At 40.3% G+C, this 25,179-nt stretch overlaps 1 protein-coding gene across 1 annotated transcript in view; it reads left to right on the top strand.

Annotated features, from left to right (window-relative positions):
* The window catches only part of LOC111217748 (germ cell-specific gene 1-like protein), a 36,126-nt gene extending 22,372 nt beyond the window's left edge, over positions 1-13,754 (top strand). The window contains exons 3-5 of the mRNA XM_022739731.1: positions 4,724-4,876; positions 7,837-7,948; positions 12,983-13,754. Of these exons, the coding sequence (XP_022595452.1) occupies positions 4,724-4,876; positions 7,837-7,948; positions 12,983-13,355 (638 nt within the window). The 3' untranslated portion in view covers positions 13,356-13,754. The remainder of the gene's footprint in view (positions 1-4,723; positions 4,877-7,836; positions 7,949-12,982) is intronic.
* Positions 13,755-25,179: the final 11,425 nt, after the last annotated feature.

Raw genomic sequence — 25,179 nt, 5'->3', positions numbered from 1 at the left:
GCCTCCAGAGGTTCCTGCTCCTCCTCCCTCTCCCTCCTCTCCTGCTTTTTCTTTCTTCTTTTGAATGATCTTCCTCCGCTCTCATCTCAGTCTTTAACTTTGTTGTGTTGTCTCATAAAGCACAGAACTATCAGATTTGTCATGTTTCAGCGTCATCGCTGCTGAAGCAGTCCTCTCCTCATGCTGCATTCACAGTCTCATGGGAATCTGTAGATATGAGCTTCCTGCTGGAGTTCACCATAATTCGCAACAGCATGCTGGAGCTAATTGTACTGTGGGAGTTTTTCCATGCATCTGAAATGATTTTGTAATTATTTAATACCTTGAAATTAGGCACATCACTGCACTGCACAAAAAGAATCCTCTTTATTGCTCATGTTGATGAAATTATCCAACCATCTGCTGGACATTCTCACTGAGATGCAGAAGATAAAAGCTTGATGGAAACGGATATTCACTCAAACAATCAGGACGTTGGGCTGAAAAAGAAACTTTTACCAAGACGTGTGAGACGTTTCCTGGAGATTTAAACAGTCAGCTCTTTGTGGAGAGTGAGACAAAGGCTGCAACTACAGATTATCAATTATTTTTTAGCCCAAGCGGTCGTTTTCAAACTGCTAGTTTTTATCTAAGCGTCAGCCCAAAACCCAAGTATCTGCAATTTACAATTTACATTTGTTTCTATAAACATATAGATTACCATTATCATTTTAATCATTTCAAGCTCAACCAATACTCATCTCTTGGGGCGGATATTGATATTAATATTTGAGAATTAAAAAAAAAAAAAATCTGACAAGTTTATCACCCCTGATTACACGAGCACATCCTATAAACAAACATCCCTTCCAATTGCTCCTTTAAGAATTATCTGTCTATAAAATGTAAGCTTCATATGAAATGAATGAGTGCAGATAAAACACTTTATAATACAACCTGCCATTTATTTTTGAATAAAATACTTAGTGGTTCCTGGTGATTCACTTTTCTTCCACTGTACCTGCATTAAAGCACCAGTAGGAAACAAGCAAGTATTTTAGTTTCTGATTCACACGCTGTAAATTCGAGGCTGTATTATTATAAAGAAGTGTGAAGATGATGACAGCTAGGAGCCGGAGGGAGGAGCACCTCCAGGACGACACGATGAGATGGACACAGCGTCAGATCACAGCGTCGCACCGGCGGCTGTGTGACGCTTACTTCTGCAAGAGCAGCAAAAAGTTGTTGAAGCTTGAGAAATCTGGAACAAACTTCCAGACGATCTGAGCTTCGCCTCCAGATTTACCATCGCTTTCAATTAAAAATTTTGGGCTGCATTAATAGTAATTTCTCCTCTATTTTAAAAGGCCGTTATTATGCTCAGTGTCTTATGTGAAACACTTGAATATAGAAATAAGGTTCTCGCCTTGCCTAGAGAGAAGTGCGACAGGAAATTAGCAGTCGATATTGATTCTTCAGGGATCCTGTAGCGCCCCCCCCCACCCCCCAAACTCACTTATGTTCAAATTGAAAAGTCAGCCTGCAGGTTGCATTTCCACATCAGCTCCATCCCCGACGGAGCGGAGCAGATCATCTGTTTAATTCAGTGTCGTGAGCTTCGCCGGTTAAAGAGGGGCTTCTGCGTTTTACAATTTCTAAATGTGGAGAGAAAAATCCAGAGTTCTGGTAATGAGAGTGGATCCCGAGGGCAGCTTCGGTTACAGCACGACGAGCCCTCTCTGCTCTCAACGTGTTCACATTGCCAGAGCAGGAGGAACAGTGGGGCTGTGAAACGTGTTCATCATCCCGCATAATGTCTCTCTCAACTCTGATGGGATTTTATTTCTCTCTGTGTGACCGTAAAGAGTAGCAACAGTAAAGAGCCAATCAATGTGTGCCAAACAAGCAGGTGGGGATATCAAACCCACCCTCCTCCTCCTCCTCCTCATCCTCCTCATCCTCCTCCTGCTCCTCCTGCAGGTCGATTTGAAACAAATATCTCACCTTGTTTTGAGCTCTGAGTGTCATGGCCCTGCCTGTAGAGGAGAGATGCATCATCATCCTGCAAAAGATTCATCAGGAGCTCCTGGCTTATCGAGCACCTGATGAATGACTGACGACAGAAGAACAGGAAGGACAATCAGACGTCCCCGCCCCTCAGCTTGTACCCGGAGGAGAAGAAAATGCAACAACGTCGAAGCTAATATTCACATCCGTCTCTGCACATGACAGAAACATGAGGCGAGAGGCGACACCGGCATTTTAACGGGAGAAAAACAACATGTTACAAAAAAAATAAATAAATAAAAAAAATAGAAATTTTGGTTTAACTGATCAGCTTCATATTCTGTTGTGATGCTGTTAAACCTGCTGTGGATGTCAAATGTGAGCATGATGGTAAAAAAAAAAACAAAAACAAACAACTGTGGTCACCGCCTGCAGAGACTCATCTCCCAAAAATATAAAAAAAACAAAACAAAAAAACCCACTGTTCGTATTCGTTCGTTTGTCCAAGCTGCGTCAAACAGCCCATAGGAGTGTGACGTTTACGCTGCAATTAACTGTTAAGAAGAAGGTTTGATGAAGCCCCGGTGATCACATCTGTTCACTCTTTGTGGTGGATCGGAACCCGCAGAGCTGAACATGGCTGGGATCATTAAAGACCTGGTGTCTGTTTTATGGGGTTTAGGATTTATGTTCGGTGCTGTATGCGTTATCTTGTGGAGTTTGCTGTTCTTGCATTAATGGAGGGCCGTTGAAGAGTGCTCTGCATGTGGCATTGACCCAAGCTGTATATTTGAAGTAGGAGAGAGAGAGAGAGAGAGAGAGAGAGAGAGAGAGAGAGACATGCAGCAAAAGGCTACAGGCCGGACTCGAACCCGGGACTAAGCCCTAATGGCACACGCTCCAGCAGCTGAGCCACCGGAGCACCTTGAGACACACTATCTTTCTTATTTAGTCTCTCACAAATGGAAATACTCATGTAAAGTACAAGTACATCAAATGTGTAGTTAAGTGCGGTGTTTTAGCGAAATGTACTTACTTGGACTTGCCAGTACTTTTGGTGTTTCCTCTCAAACAGTTACCAAACTTTACTTCTGTCTTCAACATGAGTGTCTGGTTAGATGAACGTCTTCAGTCCAGACTACGAGCCCTCTGAGTCCCGTCTCTGTCTGAACCTGCTCAGGTCTGACAGATCTCGATCGCCTCGCGGTTCTTCAGCTCTTGGGTCTCGGTGGTTTTTCTCCCAGAGTGGAAAAGCTTCAGATGTTTGACAAGTGAAAACCCTGACCTCCAGAGGAGCAGGAGCTCTCTCAGCCCGACTCTGTGTTTCTTTTTGTGAATTTCTGTATAAGTGTGCATGTCTGAGAGAGCGACGCAGAGCTAAAGGTAAAAAAACATCATCAGAATAAGAGGAGAACTCTCCCACAAGCCATCACTGTATTCAGTTTGATGAGTTTTCTCCTCTGGCACCGATCCCACACTCTGTCATCTGAACGACGACACCTGCTCCCACAGACTCCTGCTTAAGATTTTCATCCGCATCCTCAGGCTCATTATAAACTACAACATGATGCTGAACATTGTGGTTTATTTACTGTGTGCCGAGAAGATCATGTTTCCACAAAATCATCAGATCCAAAGAAAAAGGAAAATGATTATAAACAGGCCTGAATATGATGTTTTAAAACCAGAAAGTCTGTATCTTGGTGCGTGTGACTCATTTGTTAAGATTTCTTACATTTTACAGATCGTTAGGAAAAGTAAAAAAACTATTTGATCATAAAACTGTTAATAAATCATCATAACAGACATTTTATTAAACCGCACCTAGTTGTAAGTGTTGCTACATCTGTCAAGCTTTCTCACACAGCTCATAGTTTACAGTAACAGCAGTAGCAGATTTATTATTTAGTCGTTTTTAAAACCCTGGATCCTTGATTTCCGACTGAGGTAGACAAAAGCTGGTTCAACACTGATATCCAGATCCACAATCAATTTTGCACTGGCAGATTTTATCAGCTGTAGCTAGCTACATAGGTGAGTTAAATAAGCTAAGAGTGGACCGTGTTTGTCAGTGCTGTTTATTTCAGTATTGAGTAGTGTAAGCTCACTGCTTGACGGCGAGTAAAATATTAGCGTGGTTGGTTTTGTTAAACAATTTTGTGACTTCTAAGACGCTTTCAGCAACGACAAATCTGGGGATTTTTGGGGCAGAAACCTCCTCTCCCACAAGGAGACAGTCAGTAAAATTTCTCAGTGAACCTGCTCTCACTTGGCTGTACCTCTCTGGACTGCTTGGTGCTCCTGTTGGTGGGGGAGGGCAGCAACATGTTCAGTCCACCAATCAGCACCCAGAGAGAAGAGTGAATGAGCTGTAAATGTGTCTACATGACCATTCACTAATCCCCCATTGTTTGTCTGGATAAACCGCTTCTCTGCTTTAGCTAAAGAGCAATTAACCGGGACTGTAACTGGGACCGGTCTTGTGTCGAAGTCCCGGTTAAATGAGCATTTCCTCAGTGGTTGGGGTTAAGTCTTTTTTTCCCCATATAATGTAATTTGTTCATTATTAAATCCATGTAGTTAGTTGTACATGCTAATTATTGCTGCTTAAAACAAACAAACAGAATATTTATAATGCATTTCTTTATATTTGAATCCCTTCTGGTTTGGGGTTTTTGGAAAGGCCAAGAGCTACTTGTCTTTGTGTAACTGAGCTGTGTGTGTTGTGTGTGTGCAGGTGTGTTGTGGTTGTCGGTGGTGTCGGAGGTGCTCTACATCCTGCTGCTGGTGGTCGGCTTCAGCCTGATGTGTTTGGAGCTTTTCCACTCCAGCAACGTCATTGACGGACTCAAACTCAACGCCTTCGCCGCTGTCTTCACTGTGTTGTCCGGTAAGATGGACGCCTGATAACACACACGCACACACACACACGCACACACACGCACACACACATACTTGCACACAAAATTTCCACATCTCCATGCACCATGGAAGAGTCCCGTACTGTGTGTCCGGCACTGTCAGAAACTACTTGTAGATCTTCCATGTGTAAGAGAATTTCTAATCTCAGTGGGATCTGATTAAACAGTGGTTAATAATCACTAATTTAAATAAACAGTCATTTAAAGCCTTAACTTGGAAGCAGGATCCATTTTACAACAGTGACAGACACCATGTTCAGAAATGCTCTGAGAATTACGAGAGGAGTGGAGAGAGACTGATGCAGATTTGTGAAAGGCCGTCCAGGGTCAGAGGTTATCCCTTGGAAGCCTTTGCTGTGCTGAGTGCCAGGGATTTTTCTCCCAACTCATGCTAAACCTGTTATGCAAGAAGCTGGCTCCACGTCCACCACGCTGCACACTGCTCACCTCCTCCTCAGCCTCCCCTGAGGACGTTTTTAATGCACCACTAATTCTTTTTGAAGCACATTTTACATGTCTTTACAGGGTTTTCACTGATCATTTATTCAATTTCATAATTCTCAAATGCACATTTTTTTTATCATGGAGACTGATATCCTTTAAAACTCAAGCCCACAGGTCATCTGTGCAAGCAGCTTATTATACCCATAGTTATGTTTGTTAGGTGACCTCTAGCAGTCGTAGTAATTAGCTCAACCATGATGACAAATATCTGGTACACCTGCCACTGGTACGCTCCTCTGGGTTGTATCCGAGGGAAGGGACAAGTGACCCATATGGTTATTTAAGTTGGAGGAGCTGTTGATTTCCTGGGATGGAGTGATGTTATGCAAATAAAGCTGGGTTTTCTCCTGTCGCAAAATCACTCCAATTAAACATGGCAACAGATTTCCAGCATCTGCTAATTGTTAGGACAATGCATATAAATGTTTTTGCAACATTTGAGTTTTTTTTTTTTTAATTCACATTTTCAGTACTTGCTTTTTAGTTCACAACTTCAAATTGTGCATTAAGCATTTTAATGAGAATGCAGCTGTTGTATAGTTACGATGTTTAAGATTACAGTCCTGGTTAGCATTTACAACAACAGGTCCCCAACCGGTGTGTCTGTTTACAGTGCAGCCAAACAAACTGTGGGCTGGGGGGATTCATCGCCTCCTTTTAATAAAGAAGGAACTCAACACTTATCTGTTTCCCATCATGCTCCAACCGCCATATGCTGTGCATGACACAAGTGGGATGCCATACTATGAGAAGCTGGTAACCTTGACACCGTGTTGTGTCTGAAAAACTGCGGCTGTTCTTTTTAGTTCAAACACAAAAAAATGAACAAGAAAAATATTAACAACTGCAGAATACAGTTATGTGTGGTTTTAAATTGACTGATCAGTACGATTGTGTTTAGTTTGTACATTATTCCACTTGTGTGCAACACAAAAACTAAAAGCATTTTTTTATTGGCACCATTTTTATTTTACATACACACATATTATTACTATACAATTAACTAACCATTACAGCTTTCTATATGTTGGTTTGGACATAAACATGTGTGATAGATTAAAGGTACAGTATATTGTTGACTACATGTATAAAGCCAAACACACATTAAAGCAGTTGAAGGACGTTGTAAATATATTGGTACGAGACATCTATATATATATACACACACAGACACACACAGACACAGACACACATTTCCTAGAAATCTGTGTCGTCATGGAGTCAAGGTCGAGAATAAATGATGCTCTCTTTATGGTGAACTGTAAATCTGGAGCAGGCGGGTGTTATTTACTGTGGCATGATGCTGCACACACGCACACACACACACACACACACACACACACACACACACACGCACACACACACAACCTCAGTGAGACTGATTATAAACAGAGACACGTGGTTCTAACCCATCAGGCTTCCACGTGACGTGCACAGACACACACAGACACACACACACACACACAGAAAATAAACAGTGCTGTCTGCTGCTGTTGGTGCGGTTGTGATGTATAAGCTCTGCATTAATGTCACACTGACTCATTTAGATTGTGGCTTTTTGATTTACTGTATGTTTATGAGTGATTATATCCCTATCTCTAATTGATTGGATGTGTTGGCATGTTGAATCAATTGATACTGTATAATGACTAATTATGATAATTACATGTGTTCTGATTTATTACTGATAATGTGTTGCACTGCAACTCAGACATGTAGTGATTTACTGTTGTTGTGTTTATGGTAATTATCAGAGCAGATTATCTTGTACTGAGTGTTAGCAGTGTTAAGGAAGACCAAGAAAACATACTGATGGTTGAACCACTCACAGAGCCTCAAAGCTCTTGTCCAGAGTCTGGCACCAGAGGAAAGGTCATGTGGTCATTAAAATTAAAAAGATTCACCCTCTGGGGAGCAGGAATGTGACCAGTAAATTCTATGGCAGTCAGCCAGAAACTCTGACCAAGCTGTGCTGTAGCCACCAGCTTGTACACCTCTTGCTAGCTGGATACTCTGCCTAATGTTTCCTTGCTGAAATTCCATATTTACAATGTCATGCTTCTGATTTTATTATGTATTTCTAATCAATTTACAATGTAAGAATACGTAGATTGCAAGTTTTCTGATTTAAAATACAAGCAAGTATAGCCAGTTAGGGTCACACAGCACTTTTACATTCAGACTGCAATCTGAATAAAATGTTCAATTAATGTTATTTTTTTTACCAAATCCTGTGATGTAGCGTATGTCACATTAGTGTTTTACCTAAACATCCACACTCAGCCAGTCAGCAACTCTGCTCTCCTTTCATCCTAATGTATTGCAGTTTTAACAGCAATAGTTTTTCTTGTTGGCATTTTGTTTGATGCCGAAAATGTGTGTGGGTGGGTGTGTGTGTGTGTGTGTGTGTGTGTGTTCATTGCAGGTCTTCTGGGTATGGTGGCCCACATGATGTACACTCAGGTGTTCCAGATCACAGTCAGTCTGGGTCCTGAAGACTGGAGGCCTCACAGCTGGGACTATGGCTGGTCCTTCTGGTCAGTCCAAACTCACACACACACACACACACACACACACACACACACACACACACACACACACACACACACACACACACACACACACACACACTTGTTTTTGCTACATTGTGGGGACTCCTGACTAGGAGGTGACACATAGGACGTAAGTCCTGATGGGGACAATCCTTTTTTGTCTTATCACAAACCACCATCAGGTGACACTGTTACACATTTGCCTGTAGGGGACTTATCTTACTTACCTCGCAAGCCTGTATAAGTTAAGCATTGGAGGTTATTTTTTGGAGAATCAAAAAAGAGAAAATGCCTCTATTATATCTGTATTTTTTAAAAATATTTTCATATTGCATTTGTATGTGTTTTGACCAATAACACTTATATTTGTATATTGATTAATGATGTGTGTACAGTGGACTCCACTCTAATATATATATATAAAAGGTTTATTTAACTAGAAGTCATATGTAATGGGATTACACAATATCTTTCAGATATCTATAATAAACGGAAATTTACAGTACTTCCAACCGATTAATAGAACTTCTACAACCTCTCATATGACTGCACTCTATAATATAAATGTGCTGTTCAGTGCAGCAAAAATATCTGTCACATATATATTAAAAAAACTATCAACTTGTTATTTCAGTACTTACTATTTAATTGCAAAACCTATCAGTGTTTCCAACAAAAACATTTACAAATGCTAATGTGACTGCACTGTGTAATATAAATATATACTGTTCTAGTCTAACAGTCTCAAAAAAATGGAAGAAAAATATATAAGCATATGTAGCACATTGCCTATAGTATATGCACTACAATCCAAAGGAATGTAACATACCTCTATTGCTGTTATGTAAAAAACATTTAACTATGAGATATGCCAAATATAACTGACAGTGAACAGGACAGCTTTACAGGAAACAAGCACAAACGTCAAAGCTTAGTTTCATTCAGTTTCTCTCCTTAAAGCATCAATGTGTTTTTTTTACATAAAATTTCAATCGCTCCCAAGTCCTCCATTTAAGTGCTATTGGTGAGTTCTCAGTGCACTTGAGACACTGGAACCTTCCTAAAGCAGATGCAGTCCATGAGTGTTTTCTCTATAGCCTGGATTTCTTTTTCAGACCACTTCTTTCTTTTCGTTTGTGATGACTCCGAATAAAATGTCACAGTAACTTAATGTTCTGCACACACCAATCAGCAACAACATTAAAACCAGTCACCTGTTTTATTGTTGTGGCTGATCAGTGTAGGTGATTGCTAGTGTTTTCTAGGTGGTTGATAGGGTGCTTAAAACACATTAGCAAAACTGAGAAGAAAGGACTTTCAATATACACTAATCAGCCACAACATTAAAACAGATGAACTGGTTTTAATGTAGTGGCTGACCAGTGTAAACTATATATGCCATTAAATAGTCTCTACTTTGCACTGAGAATACACTTTCCTGTGGTTCTTTGACGAAACTGTGTTAAGGAAAGTGATTGGAAAAAAAATGATACAGCAAAGTAAAATAAAACATGCAAATAATAAAAGCTGCCTGTGAGAGCCATATTAAGAATTGGTAAACTGTATTGAGTGAGTGGCTAACATTTTGCCACAACATGGAGGAGAGCTTTGAGAGAAGAGTGTGAATATATACCAGATATATACAGATATACAGATAGGTTTTTTTTTGGCCCAGTATACACCTGATTACATGGCCTGAATCTGCCCCATATACAGCCATACCTTGTCAGATGCTACTTCCACATCTGGACCAATTGTGGTTCACACACAGAAAATCCTCTGAAAGTATGAGGGCTAGACTCAGGTTGAGGACCAAGGCATATGTTTGGCCAGAAGTTTCATTTTGCTATATATACTATCATGTATACTGTATATATAGTATATGTATATATAATTTTACTATATCACTGTATCACTGCTGTCCATGCAGGCCTGTATTGACCCTGCATTGTATGAATCAGATCTTCTCTTTATGATGGCTGTTGCTGGATGTGTGTGGGAGTGTGTCAGCAGGCGGTGTTCAGGTACACAGGGCTGTTGTTTCCAACATAATTAGCCAGACAAGACTCATCTTGACCTTCCCTGGTCTCTGCTTGAAGGCAGAATCGTGCTGCAGCTGTAGTCTGAGTTCACTCAGGTCACTTCTGAATCAAAGAGAGAAAGTGACTCAGAGACAAACAGAAGCCAGTGTCCTGCCTTTGATTTTTTTTTTTTTTTTTATAAAACCTTGTTGTAGTGATAAGCATCATTATTAAAACTGGAAAAAATCTCAGCAGTAGTTGCTCTGGAGCTTTCACTCATATCACACAATCTCCCTCAGCAGATGGCATTCTCCCACTTGTCATCATATTGTAAATGTTTAAATTTAAAAACATTTTCTGAGCACTTTAAGGGCTGCTTATCCATGCTGGCTAAAAACATGATGAAAATAATAATTTAATCAAAAGCACCTGAGCAGCTACTAAATGGACCTTGTGGTGAGACTGTTTTGTCAGCTGCTGCTTTGAAGGTCAGGACTAGACTCTACACTTTAATAACATTTATGTTGCTTTGTACTTACCGCTGCCAACATTAGAAAGTGCTTTATGAAAAACTAAATAAAAGAATAATAGTCAGAGAAAAGAAACAGTCACAAACAAGGATTTAAAGACCAAAAAACAAGAACAAAATGTGAACCAATGCCAGCTCCTGTTCAAAGTAGATGTTCTCTGTCAGTCATCGGATTGAAGGCCTCTCCTTCTACACCATAAGGGAGTTGTTCAGGGTCGTTAAAGTGGAATAATATCAGGAGGCAGAAGTGGAGCAGAAGGCCAAAAAGCTCCTTCAGGACGAATCAAAAGTCTGAATGTGCTCTATTCTGAGGACGATAGACAACTGATGTGCACTCACATGTTCTGCTCAAAGCTCTGCTGAAACTCATAACCTGCCTGACAAAGGTGAAAACAGGGTCAGGAAACATGCAAAACCTTCACCACAAGCTTGAAATAAAAACAGGCCACTGAAGCTGGGATTGTGTATGTCCTGTTCCTCATGGCTGCTCCTCCATAATCCATAATTAATTTACCGCTTTAACCGGAACAATTCTCCTATTATTCCTATTATCATAGTTGTGACCGTGGCTCATGCAAACCGCACAACTCACCACCTCCATTATTGACTAGATTATAGGAAAAACATATATCTTTTCATCTGCACTCACATCTTACTTATTTGATATTCATCATGGACTCTTTTCATGCTAAACTAATAAAGTTAATAAATCTACAAAAACAAAAAAAATCTACATTCCCACAGATTTGTTCCCAGCAGGGTTGAAAAGTTTACAGCCTGAGACAACCACTAGCATCCTAATCAGTTCTATAATAAATACATAATCAATCAAACTGCATCATATTCATCACAAAAGTAAAGTTTGGCCACAACAGTTATTTGAGCTTCAACGACTGATATCTATCTATGTAATATATGTTTTACATTGTGGTACTTTATGATTGATTATTGTGGTTTGATATTGTTTATTGGATCGTTACTGTGAACAGGAAAGTGATTGATTGTAATTTGATATTTCATAATTTTATGTAAGTCACAGCAGAGTTTGTGGTTCTGTATTTAAAGATAAAGAATGATGAACTGCATCAGTCATTTCCCTTCATGCTGTTCTTGCGTCTCTTCATGGTTTTTTTGCTCGTCATATTTAAGGTTCTTTGCTTGACGTATTTCTCTGCGCACATGGTTTGACTCCGCACAGATGGACTGTTAGCTTTCCTATTAACAAACTAATATCACACCCATTCCCCCCAGAGCCCTCAGCAGTCTCTCAATCAATTAGCAGCACATCATTTATGTGCCTGCTAACTCTAACTGGAGCAGAGGGTCAGGTCTGAAGAGCTCAGAGTATTCACTGAATCACCACAGATGTTTCTGTGAGCAGTCCCAATGGAATTTTTTCCATCTGGCTAATAACGCACCTCTTGACTTCCTTCAAGTGTTTCTGTCCTGCTGGTGACAGGGCCTGAGAATGTGCTAATCATTCCTTCCTCCATCCATCCAACACACTAACTATTATATTGGCCAGTAGTTGTTGTGGACATGAGCGGCCCCAGGAGCTGAACTCTAATAAATGAATGACCTTTAGTCACTTCTTCTCTAGCAGCACCATCAGGATACAATTTCCCCCTTTGGTATACTGATAACGAGCTGAACTGCTTTATCGTTTCACTGAATTCATTCAGGCTGACTTGATGGTATCAGTCGTCTCTTAGTCACATGGAAGAAATATGACAATAAAACAGCTGTTAATTCTGTGAAGTGGACTTACACAACCTGTGCAGCTGCATCACTCTCGTGAATTCATGTCGCTAGCTATTCAGAAACATAACATCCCTATTCTCAAACCTGGCAACCAAGCACTGATTGGTGGACTGTCTCACCAACAGTGGGAAACTCCACAAATAGAAGGAAAAATGGGTGTAAATTTGCCTTTAATAACTCGTCCAAGATTACACTTTACACAATAAATATCCAAATCAGACAGCACCAACCTCAATACAAACTTTTGTAGCTATGTTTCTTTAGCTACAGAGATAAATCATTCTTTGGATGTTATTAGCATTGCAGCCTCTAAAAGACTCTGGCAGGGCTTTAGATTTTTATGTCTGTTTTGACATAAGATAATATATATATATATGTATGTATATGCATATATATTTACATGTGTATGTATATGTATATGTATATTGATTTTTACTTATTGGCAGCTTATTATTGGCAACTCTGTGAGGCTGTGCAGCGATGCTTTGAGGTACATGAAAACATCACAATGCTAAAATTAGGATTAATTCTCTGGGGAACATGATCTATCCCAAATTTCTTGGCAAACTACCCAATAGTTGTAGTACCAAGGTATTACAGTCTGTTTCTTTCGTTACTGCCTTGACATTAACATAGCTAAAATCTAATAGTATGGGCAGAGAGATTCACTGACTCACCTTCTCATCATCTGTGTCCCTCTCTAACCAGCATGGCCTGGGGTTCCTTCACCTGTTGTATGGCCGCCTCCGTCACCACCCTCAACTCCTACACCAAGACGGTCATCGAGTTTAGACACAAAAGGAAGCTGTTCGAGCAGGGCCTGCGCGAGGAGCAGAACTACCTGGACCAGGAGGCTTTCCACTACTTCCGGGACCGCTCCCTCCAGTCCATCTCCAGCACTGTGGAGGTCTACCCCGGCCACAGTGGAGCCAGAGGCGGGATTGTTGTCGGGGGCCCAGGTCCAGGTCCTGGACCAGGTCCGGGTCCGGGTCCTGGTCCCGGACGGGGCAAGATGCGAGCTGCATCAGCCTCCATAGACCTGGGGGAGAACACTGACTCTCTGGGGGAGGAGCAGTGCTGAGCCACCCACGGGAATGGGAGGGTCATGTGGGATGGGATGTGATGAGATGATGAGGCAGACTGCTCCTTTAGGTCTGGACCCAGCTACTGGTTTTCCCGCCAAAATCAAAAGCACAGCAGCCCTTATTTTCTGTTTGAAGAAGATGATTAACAGACTTGACGAGAGGAGACATGGAGGAAGCAAATAAATAAAATTAAACAGATATGTTCTATATATGAAATGAAAATGAATATTAAATGTGACAAACGGACTGAGATCATTCACTTTGAGATCTGTGACTTCATGGATGGAAATCAGGTGTTTTCCAGCATATTTCACAGTGCTATGTGTAGTATTTTAACATCAATAAATAATATGAACTATGAGACATTAACCTATTTGTAAGTTTTGCTATTGCTACATAGCCGACTATAGTGTTAACAGCTGTTTACTTACCAGTTCTGCCAAAAGCTTTGGCCATTGTTGCGTTTACTGGACAAGAGGTTATAATATGTCCTCTGATCAGCTACTTCTTCAAGAGTCAAAACAAGGCTGAACGTTAGCATTGCTTTCCACTGCTGGAGACAGCTAAACTCAAAATATTTCTTGTAGACTGGTAAGTAGCTGTTAATGCTAATGTTCGCTATATATCAATAGCAAAAACTTATAAATAACTGGTTTAAAGCTTTTGAAACTTTTTCTAAGCAGTGACTGTTTTGTGGCCAGAAGTAATAAGATAATGGTAAATGCTAAAAAGTAGCGTAACAGTAGACTGTAATTCAGTAATGTCAATTACAAAGCAATATCTATCTAATGTTTGCTAACATTAACCACCATAAGCTGCTAGTCATAGCAGGAGTTCAGCTGAGTGTGTTAAACTGAGCCAAGTCAACATTTTATTTGTGAGAAGAAGAATGTGTCATTTATTCTTTCAAAATTTAAAGACTCAGTTTAGTCATTATTTCTGTAAAACAAATAAAATGGGACCATTTCTTATGAAACCATTTGGCTGAGCACTAGAGGTCTTTCCTGGTCCACCTGAACCCTAGGACCCAAGACTCTACTTGGGGGCTTTATGGGTTCAGAAATCAGTGCAGATCGGATCTGTCTTCCAGCTCGGTTCATTTCACAACATTTTCTCGGGTCTGCATGGGTCCGATTCCCTGCTTTCAAGTAACAGAGAGACTGGTTTGGTTCCAGGGAGTATATTTCTGGGTCTTTTTGGATTCGGGCACAAATTTTTGGACCTGTGAAGACCTCTACTCCACATTGTATTTTACATTATTTTTACTGGCATGTAGCCTGATCTACAGCCTGCAGAGTTTCAACTGGAAAACTCTCAGAAAACAGTGATGTGGCATCTGTATCATCACTCCTGGGTTTTTGAGGTGACACTTTATCAGGAGCTAAAGGAGCTACAAAAACCACATCTGAGCAAAGGAGGCAGGCTAAGACAGAGGACTTTTGAGGAACCTGTAGTTCAAAAATCATGTGACACATTGGTATTCCTTGGTAGCCTTGCTCGGCCCTCTATATGTACTGTTAGAATTATAGAAGGTAATTAGCAAAGAAGAGCTTTACACAGCTGTGCGTGAAAAATGTGTGAAACTCTTTACGGTAAAGGTAAAAACACAGTAAAACGGCACATTTCTATATTTGTTTACCTATATTTAGCTTTGAGAGAAGCTTTTCAGAGACTGATGTCAGGGTGGGGGAGGGGGAAACAAGGAAGGAGTGTGGTCTGCCTCGGGACAGGAAGTTACACTGTTCATTGGTCGTTGTGTTTTTCATAAAATGCTACACATAGCACTTTTTACCAGGCCATGTTCAGGCAATGTCCTATTTATGACACTGAATGTGAAAACTATTGTTATAAATTCAGTTAAAACTACATGTATGTTCATTTTTCAGCTGTGTTGATCCTGTAGGTGAAACTGGAATATACTGACCAGAGGTTTGAATTACATTCGGCTTCTTCTGTCCTCCACAGCTTTGCGATGGTTTTCACTTTTACTTCCAGCTTCAGAACAAGTTTGGTACAAGAGTGAAAGCCAGATTTACCTTCTTTTTCCTGTGGTTGACTTTTGTCCTCTTATAATGTATTTTATGATCACACTGTAGGTGTGAATACTTGCTTATGGCTATTTGTAAAACAGCTGTATGTTTTTTTTCTTCATACAGAAAATGCTAACCAACTCAATGCCAGCAGCTAGCAGATAAGTATAATTAGCATTTAGTTACCTCCATCAAATTTAAGTTTAGTGTTTGATTTGCAAGACCATTTTAAAACACTAATCATACCAACATTGTGGTTATGGGATTGTTTCTGTCTTTGGATTTATGATACACTGGGCCTCATGCAAGAATCAAGTAAAATTGATTGAAGACAACTGTCAGCTTAAATAGCATGTCAATAAGCAGTCTCTTAACGTACAGTTGTATATATTGACCATGCAACTGTAAAATAAATTATTAGGCTTTCACTCTTGTACCAAACTTAATTCTTTTTCGTAACAAATATTTCACAGAAAGTTTCACCATTCAGATGTCATGTTGGGTTATACTTTTGTAGCTGACATGCCACAAGTGTGTGGGACACACATGACAAACAGCCTCATGAACCAGAGGTCAAAGGGTCATGCCTCTCAGAAAGTTAATGTGCTCCACAGTCACAGTGTCCTTGGAGAGCCACTGAACCTCCGGCTGCTGCAGGGAGCCATTCACCTTTGACCTTTGTGGATATTAACTGCATGAATGTTCTATATATGGCTCTCATGGGGATATACCAATGAGATAAATCCTAAACCCAACTGAGGGCTTCATATTTTTTTTTTTTAAATTGAGTGTGTTCGCAGCTGACTCTGAGGGGTCAGAGCTGAAAAGATGGCAGAGTGTTGGATCCATCAATTTTGATTTTTGAAAACACAATGTTTGAGGTGTCTCTTCTTGGTCCCAAGTACAGAGGATAGTGAATCACTGGACTAAAGTGAAATTGATTTTGTGCTCTTATTGATTTGGTGATATCCAACACAAATCACAGTCTAGATGTCAATGTTAAATCTGTGTCTCTGCCCACGTCTCCAGTTTGGTCACTGATTCTAATGCTGTAGGTTCAGTGTTGAACTCAGTGACGGCTGTGAATCAAACAACCAGTCAGACTTCTGTAGGAAAGATTAAGAAAAGGGTTGTTATCTTCCTACATAATTAGTGAGCTCCTTAGCTATGAGGGTAGAATGGCGAAAGTAAGCTCTGGCATTGAAATTAAAATTTGGCATTGAAAACAACTGAACTGAAAAAGGAAACAATGGTATTTGTATTGGAAAAAGTTGGAGTGGGGGTTGGGAGTTCAAGGTGAACTTTTAGAAGCCATTGCCTAGGAATACAGTCCAGTCAGGCTTCTGAATGTAAATAAATCACACACTCTTTGCTTTTCCCCTCAAAACCAGTGACACTGAAAAATAGTGACAGCGTAGAGAAAGAAACTGTCACTGAAAACAAACAGATATGAAGAAAAAATCTGAAGATTGACATTGAAAAAAAATAAAAAAGCATAAGAATAAGAAAATAAGATTGTTAGATTATAATTCTTTTTCATTGCCATTGTTTTCTTTTACAGTTCAGGTTTTGTTTTCAATGTCAAATTTTATTTTCAATGCCAAAATTTTATGTCACTATTCTAGCCCCATACTTAGCTACATGAAAAATAGCAACAGTAAAACACCAACAGACAGTCTTGAATGAAATGGATCCAGCTGTGCAGGTTTCTGTTAAAAATAAAGTTTTTAACATTTATTGCATTTGGCAACTCCTACCATTGCTTGTGTGTCAAAATAAAATGACTTTGGCGGGATGTATTTATCATCCACTACTGTTTGATTGGGGCAGAACAAAGTAACCTGCCTCCTAACAAAAAATCAAGCTATGAACATGATGTCAAAATGAATTAAGTGACATAACATGTTAATTCAGTCTGATTTTTCAGGCAAAAAAGTCAGTGTTGAATCAACAGTTATATTTAACCTTGATGCCTAAGAAAAGTTTAACCTTAGCGTTTTGCTTGTTTACCAGTTGGGGGCAGGGCAAACAAGCTGTAAACACAACACTAAAGCTGACATGATGAGAGCAATGAGAGTAAGTGACAACAGTAACTTTGGAGGCTGAAAAACCAAAACAATGAGCTGAAAGAGATTTAAAAGCTCATTGAACTGAGGGGTACTACTGTCAGTCTGATTGATCCCTTCCACATTAAACACATTACACACAGTAAAAATCTGATGAGGTTGCTCATCAGGGTTGGATCAGATATCGACATTTGCCCTGATTCAGACAGAAAAGCAGCAGCTGCTGAGGACACTACAGTCTCTCCTGGATGCTTACAGTGTACTACACTGACACAGTCTGAGGATACTGAGTTATATAAGCAGTGGATTGTAAAGAGCAGGGATTAAATTGGCTGGGAGTTGCAGTAGCAACAGGGAGGTTTTTGGGGTAGACATAATCCAAACACAAGTTCCAAATCCTCATGCTGCCTGACTGTATAAACTTGTGGTTTGTGGTGGGTCATGAATCATCTGTGCACTGATGTAAACACGCCGGTGACAGCTGGAAAAATCTATTCTGTTTGAATGTATTTACTTACATATATTTATCTATGTATTACACATCCTGTTTCCTGTCTTCTTTTCTGGATTTAATTCACTTCCAGCACATTAAACACATTATGTACAGACAGAACACTGTCATCATATGTTATGCAAATAATTTTAATTTATAAATGATACAAAGTACACAATGAATTTACCATATGTGTAACAACATTTCATGTGATAAATCCACATGTTACAGGCTCATGTGACTTTCAAAACAGTTTCAAATTTGAACCACACATGAAACAACATTTCATATTTGAAAAAAAATTACGATACAAACAAATAATTTAACAAATTTTTACATTTGCTTCTTTTTAAACAACAAAATCTATTAATTGATATAACACTGAATAGATTTATATATCACAGTGTCACAAGTGCTGTTAACCAACAACCACAGAGTTACAGTCTTGTTTTGACCTCTGTTTTGAGCTCTGAGAGGCAATTTTTATACTTGCCTTTCAGAGCTCCTGTACAGGGGAGATAAGAGTGCTAATGGTATAAAGATGTTCCTTTAATTAACATATCTAAATTCTGTAATAAACTCTTACTGTTCGCAGTCCTGCAGCCGGATCAGAGCTGGATTAGACTACTGCTAATGCTAAGACAACATTTTCACCTACAGCTAGTGGTATCGAGCCATTCCAGTAGTTTTTAGTTTAATTTGACCATCTTTGAAAAATTATTTAGAAAAGATTTTATAACAACATGTGTTTCCAGAGACCATGCCCCTGTAACCCTTGATAATCCACAGGGATGCAATGACAAGTCACCAGACCTACTTCCTACTGAGGAAATAGACCCTATGAAAACTGCTAACAGTGAGCTGCAACCCTGTCTCCTAACCACTACATTTATTAAATGTTTTTTTCTAATACATATATCAGGAAACACAATTGCTGTGTGGATTATGTTCACTGAGGAGGAGAAAGAAGGTGTTCTTGTACCTTGAAGATGTCGTAGGGAGGTGGTTGGAGTAGTCACTACACATACTGACTTTTGAACAGTGAGCTTTGACTCATGAGGGAGTATTTTACATTGTGTTATTGTTGCTTTCACATAATGATCTAAATACTTTGAACATTTTCTTCCTATTTTTGCAAACTCTCTGCATAACAAATGATCAAACAGTGATCTTCCATAAGATTTGGGTTATCTTTGTTGTCATGGTTACAATAAGAACAACTTGATTCACTTTGTTGAACGGTCATCATAAAAACAATAGAATCTGCTGGTTCCACATGACTTTGTTTCTCTTTACACTACGTCACCACACTTTTCCCTTTGCTCCTGTCAGAATTACTCCGACCACTAGATGTCGCCTAGCAACAAAACGAAAGTAATGTGGGCTTCATTTTTTATTGGCGGACAGTCTTCGATATATCCACAATGTTCTTCCTTCACAGTGAGTATAAACATGTTTAATACAGTTTCAAATACAGCTCAAAAAACAACAATAATAATGATCAAATCAAATCAGTTCAAAGTGAAAAAAGGTGCTACACCATCACAACAAAAAATGTCCACAGATTTTATAAGAATATCACAGCTGACACAGACAGTGTTCTGTACGTGGGTGCAGTTTGGATTCTCCTGTTTGTTTTACATCTCCTTAAACAGATTTTATGGAACAACAGATTGTTCGTGTTCTGGTAATTAGTGCGTTCAAATGTTTAGTTCAAGGGAACAAATTTAATAACACAAGGAAAATTAGTAATGAAATCATAATTTGAAAGCATGAATTATAAAAACAAATTAGCCCTTATGACCCGAACTTCAGAGACCTCTAAAGAAGGATTGTGCTCCATGCTGACCTGCGGGTATGGATTCCTTCTCCCTTCCCTTATCTTGCAGATGAGTCAACTAGACTCCCTCTGATCCATAATACCTCCACAGACGTGATGGATGGACTCTGGGAGCTGTAATGGCCGGCAGAGATGCAGAGTGGGAAGATTAAATAAGCAGTTAAAGCTTCTGTTTCGCTGCAACGCCAGACGTTGTAAATGAGGATGGAGGATTTATAACGAAGGAGAGACACAGAAAGCCTCCATCTTCTCCATTACAACACACAGAGCTGCAAACAGCACAGACACGGGGTGACGCTGAAGGCAGCAGGTGAGGAAACGTCATCTACAGCATTGATTCCACCCAACGGGTTACATCACAGTAAATGATAAATCTCCAAGTCCAAACCGGCTGTTGCTTCAGTCGGAGAAAGTAGCAAAATGTCAACTAATTTATATGAATACACTCATTGATTATTGATCCAGATGACCCACTTTATAAAGTTCATATTTTCAAAATAAGACAAACGAAGTGATGAACTGTGGCACTGACATTTGGAGATGCTTTTACGGTGTATGATTAACACTAGACCTTTTAATCTTCATTAACAGCTGACATTTAATCAGTGTATTGTTATTATCTCAACTTTAAATTCAATTTTGACAGTTTTTTTTTTAATGTTCAGAGTATAGATAGTAAAAGTGTCAACTGGCTAAAATGAACAATGGGTAGTGAGGCTGTTTCCGAGGCCAAATCTGTCATAAAACCCATGGTGTGTTCAAATCCAGCTTGAATTTTCTTAGTTTACCAGGTTGCAGATTTAAATCATAACGCAATCCAGCCAAGACCTATTGGCACACACATTGATGAAATTCTTTGTGAGTAAAAATCAAGCATTAAATTAATTATTGGTCTGTTTTTGGCCACTTGCCATCAGCTCAGAAGGCCATAAACACAACATGGATATAACTCAAAAAGTTGCTTTGGACAACTTCCTCATCCTGGAGATGTGGAACAACATTAACGTTATTGTGAAGTGGTGTTTGTGTCCCCCTGATGAATCTGTTCCCTCTCGTTTAGCTCTGTTTTTTGGTCTCCACCAGCTCCTGAGGGAAATATCTGGCTCTTTAACCTTCAGATGTTTCGCTTTCTTCACCAGGTAGTCTCAAACTGTGCAGCAGGATTTCTGTCTCTGCCCTGATCATTTTGGCCATTCTTTGTCAGATCTGCTTTTTCTCCATCCAGCTACCAGATGTCCTCTGACTTTCCTCCAATCCCAGTCACCTGTCCTTCCCCATTCACTCACACACCTGTTCCCAGTAGCTGTGTCCCAATTCAGGGGCTGCATCCTTCGTGGGACGCGGCCATCGTAGACTGTGAAAGCCAAACCAAAATGAGACGGTCTGGTCTACGGAGGATTTTCACTATGCGTCACCAACTGTGCCCAGCTGTGTCACAAAAACCTGAGGTTTTAAAGCATTTGTTTAACAGTTGTACCACTGGCTCTTGAACTGAGCTGAAACCCAATACTTGCATTTAAAAGTGTAATCCTCAGGCTCTCTGTCAGCGTTGTTTGCAGCCATATTCATTTCATTACCAGCGGAATGAATCTTGGGTTGTGGCCAGTAATGTTCCACCTGCTGGATCCTTCATTGGCCAGGAAAAGAAGGACGAATTTGAGGGAGTCTTTGAAATGGGACAGTCTAGTTGCGCCACTGTTATGCAATCGGTGTTCAAATGCAGCCTCAGAAGGATGCAGCCCCTGAAATGGGACACAGCTGGTTTCGTCATCATCGCATGATCGCTGTGTCTCCCAAGCTGTAATGCTGTGGGCTCTGTTCTTGCCACTTACCATGTTACCTCAGCCTGTTTACCCACCTGTGTTCCTTACACCAATTGTGACACTGTGTCTGTGTGCTGTTTGGGGCTGAGCAGGGAGTGTGCAGTTGTTTTATCAGAGCTTGTCTGATGCAAACTGCCGCCTGCTGCTACCACAAACATTTCTTTTGAGATGAGAGCTGGCGTGAGTGAACCACAGCAGTAACACTGTGACCCATTAAACCGAAACACTCTCCTGAAAGACACTAAAAATGCTGAAGAAAATCTAAAGCGACCTCTTTCATATTAAAAAATAGTAACTTGCGCAACTGTTAAAATAGAATCGTTAATTAGGAGGCTACAGCTTTGAATAATGACAAACATTAGCATATTTGATGACGTGTGGGTAAAGCTTTAATTGTACTTCTTGCAGTAGCAACTAGTTGATACATGATGTATTTGTACAGCAATGAAATGATGACATGAACCTCTTGTTTGCCACTAAATGAGGTACAGCAGAGTCTCAGTCCTTGGAGAATATATTAGATGCATATTTTTGTGCTGCCCCTGGGCTTAATGGGGCTTGATGATAGTAATACTTCATCTCAAGGTGGACCTGCATTTTTCAGTTGGTACAAACAGGCTCGCTGTGCAGTGTGACCTTCTCTATTAACGACAACACAGTATTAAACAAGAGCTTTTACACACACACACACACACACACACACACGGAGGCGGGGTATACATCACTGAGCATTGTTTGCAGTGACATTACCGGCATGACTAATACAAATAAATTGAACACAGAGGATCTAGGAGAAGGGGAAACAGGTTATCTGTTTGCATCAGGAACAAGGAGGCATTTATAATGATACAATTCATTTCCAATGAGACATCACCAGTGATCAATACCCCTTATTCTCATGAACCCAACTGACCATCCTTCACCCCAGACTCACCTCTTCTCCTCTCTCTGTAGAGGGTGATCGATGCATAACTGTTCTCATTAACTGTGACATTTTATGTATCTGGTGAATGGAGCTGGATGTTTGAAACTGAACGACCACTGTTACAGTCATAGGGAGGGGTTGTTGTTGTTGTTGTTGTTGTTGTTGTTGTTGTTTGATTTCATCTTTCTAAAAACATGGATGACTGCGGATCCACTTCCTCTGAATGTGATTGTTATGATGGAGGGATTCTGTAAAGGAAAACACAGTGATGAGACACACATTGAAAACATGAGATAGCAGTGAGTATCATCATTAAAAGTATTGATTATCAAAATCTCGATACAGATACGACATCAACTTTGACTGGACTCTTTTCTCTCTAACATCTCCTGTTCATTCAAACCGTTCACCTGTGTACACGGGTATAACATGAGCATCAACTCATTTACTGATCTCTACTCCAATAGCATTCATTCATTCATTTGCCATACTGCTTATCCTTTGAGGGTTGCAGCCAACCCCAGCTGACTTTGGGTGAGAGGTGGAGTACACCTCACCAGTTAACCTAACCTGCATGTCTTTGGACTGTGGGAGGAAGCTGTAGTACCCAGAGGAAACCAGGCACTGCACCAGCACGCCGCCCCTATATTATTCCAATGGTATATTTTCTTCATTTTGTAAGTCCTGTGACAATCTGAAATGATCTTAAAATAACTTCTTTGATTACTTATGAATTTGCATTTTGATGCACAAAATGCTCCTTCAGTTTCCTGCTTTACATCAAAGTAATGCCTACAATTTCATGTTCATTTAAAAGCATAATCCTATACTACATGTACCAAGATCACAAAGCAGCAAAATCTCAACTGGTCTTATGCCTTTAAAAGTCGATTGGGAAACACAGTACAGCACTAGCTTTACAGATAGACTTTGTGGTGGATGCGACCTTCCCAACAATTAGCAGGTGCTGGAAATCGGTTGACATGTTTAATTGCAATGATATTGCAAGAGGAGGAAACCCAGGTTAATTTGCATAGCATTACTCAGTGGAAACACAGAACATTCACAAATGTGTTTGTCGAAAACGCTTCTATTTTGCACAAATCTGCAACGGAAACGCAGCTACTGTCACGTTGTTTTCATGTTATTTGATGCTCTGTCAGTGTAAAATATGGGCTGTAGACACTTCAAGGATATGTTCAGGCAGTTGGTTAAAGTTACAAGTTAATTAAATCTAGCTTGAGCTGAAGCAAAGCCATGTAAATGCCTTGTTAAACATTTAGCTCAACAATGAGCAAATGATTTGTCCAGACAGACCAGGCACAAGTGTTTGCTGTCAGAGCCAGTTCTACTATCTGGTGCCAAGAAACAAGATCAAGAAAAACAATATCAAAGATGCCTCAGTAAAATGTTTTACTGCCTGATGTGTCGCAGGTACGCTGAGGCTGCTCCATCAAACATCCCGGAGAGAAAAGAGCAGAGCAGCAGTTTAAGAGAGCTTTGAGACAGTCGTGGTGAGTCCCGGAGGACGATTCAAAGTCAGAGAGCAGCCACGGAGCTTGTTCATTAAAAGTGGGACTTTTTACAAGACCGCTCCTGGTACTTATCAACAGTAAAACATCCCGCTGGGTATGTGGCTTTTATAGGAGAGGAGACAGTTGTATATCACCTCCCTTTAAACTCAAGCTCAGGGACATGCCTTTGGAAAGACTGCGTGTCCCGGTGATTTGTGTCCCTCTCCGCTGTATTGACACCAAGTGTTTGTTTTTTTTTGTTTTTTTTTTGTTTCATGCGTCTTTGTTCTTGTATTACACAACAGGTTGACACAGACGCTGGAGACAGATCCATAAATATCCTCAGCGCTGTTCTCCACCTCAGCAAATAAAGCACTTCAGTGTACTGGTGTATGGAAGAGTGTGTATATAATAAATGGCAAACGTCTGCCTCGTGACCCCCGTCTGTTCATCAACTGACCCCACAGATGATCCCAACCCCAGACGGTGACCGAAAAAGTCTATTTGCCCAACAGTCTGCGCCCTGTAGAGTTCTTAACTGCACTATTACTGTGAAGTTGCATCAGGGAGCGACTCTTTGATGCTCCAAGTGTTGTATCATTTTACCAGAGATGAGTATGACAGGTCAGAAGGGGGGGGGGGGGGGGGGGGGGGGGGGGGGGTGCTACTGGTTTACATGTACCAAAAGAAAGTCTATATCTATAGGTCTTCCTTTCGGGGTTCTCTGGGCACATTCAACAGCCTGGGAACACCTCGGGATCCCCCAGGAGGAGCTGGAAGGTGTGGAGAGAGGGACGTCTGGAGTACGCTGCTTAGCCTGCTAAGTGGAAGAAATTGGATGGATGGTTGGATGGATGGTTGGATGGATGGGTTTGTGTGAAGAGATAAAATGGCAACAGATTCAGACAGATAAAAGATCCATAAAATAGATTCAAAAAGTTACAATAAACTATTTTGGCCACTAGGGGGCAGAAGAACACAGAAACGAGACAGTCTGCGCTGCGGAGTTGGTTATAACTCTCTGTGGGTTCGTCACTATGTGAACTATGTGAACTCTAAGTCCAGATCTAAATATCTGGATCTTTTTGAAGACAGAAATGGGCTAGCTCACTGGTGAACACGTCTTTCT

The sequence above is a fragment of the Seriola dumerili genome, unplaced genomic scaffold, assembly GCF_002260705.1.
Source record: "Seriola dumerili isolate Sdu_G_001 unplaced genomic scaffold, Sdu_1.0 BDQW01000044.1, whole genome shotgun sequence".
In the NCBI taxonomy this organism is placed as follows: domain Eukaryota; kingdom Metazoa; phylum Chordata; class Actinopteri; order Carangiformes; family Carangidae; genus Seriola; species Seriola dumerili.
This window is presented reverse-complemented; position numbering and strand designations above follow the sequence as displayed.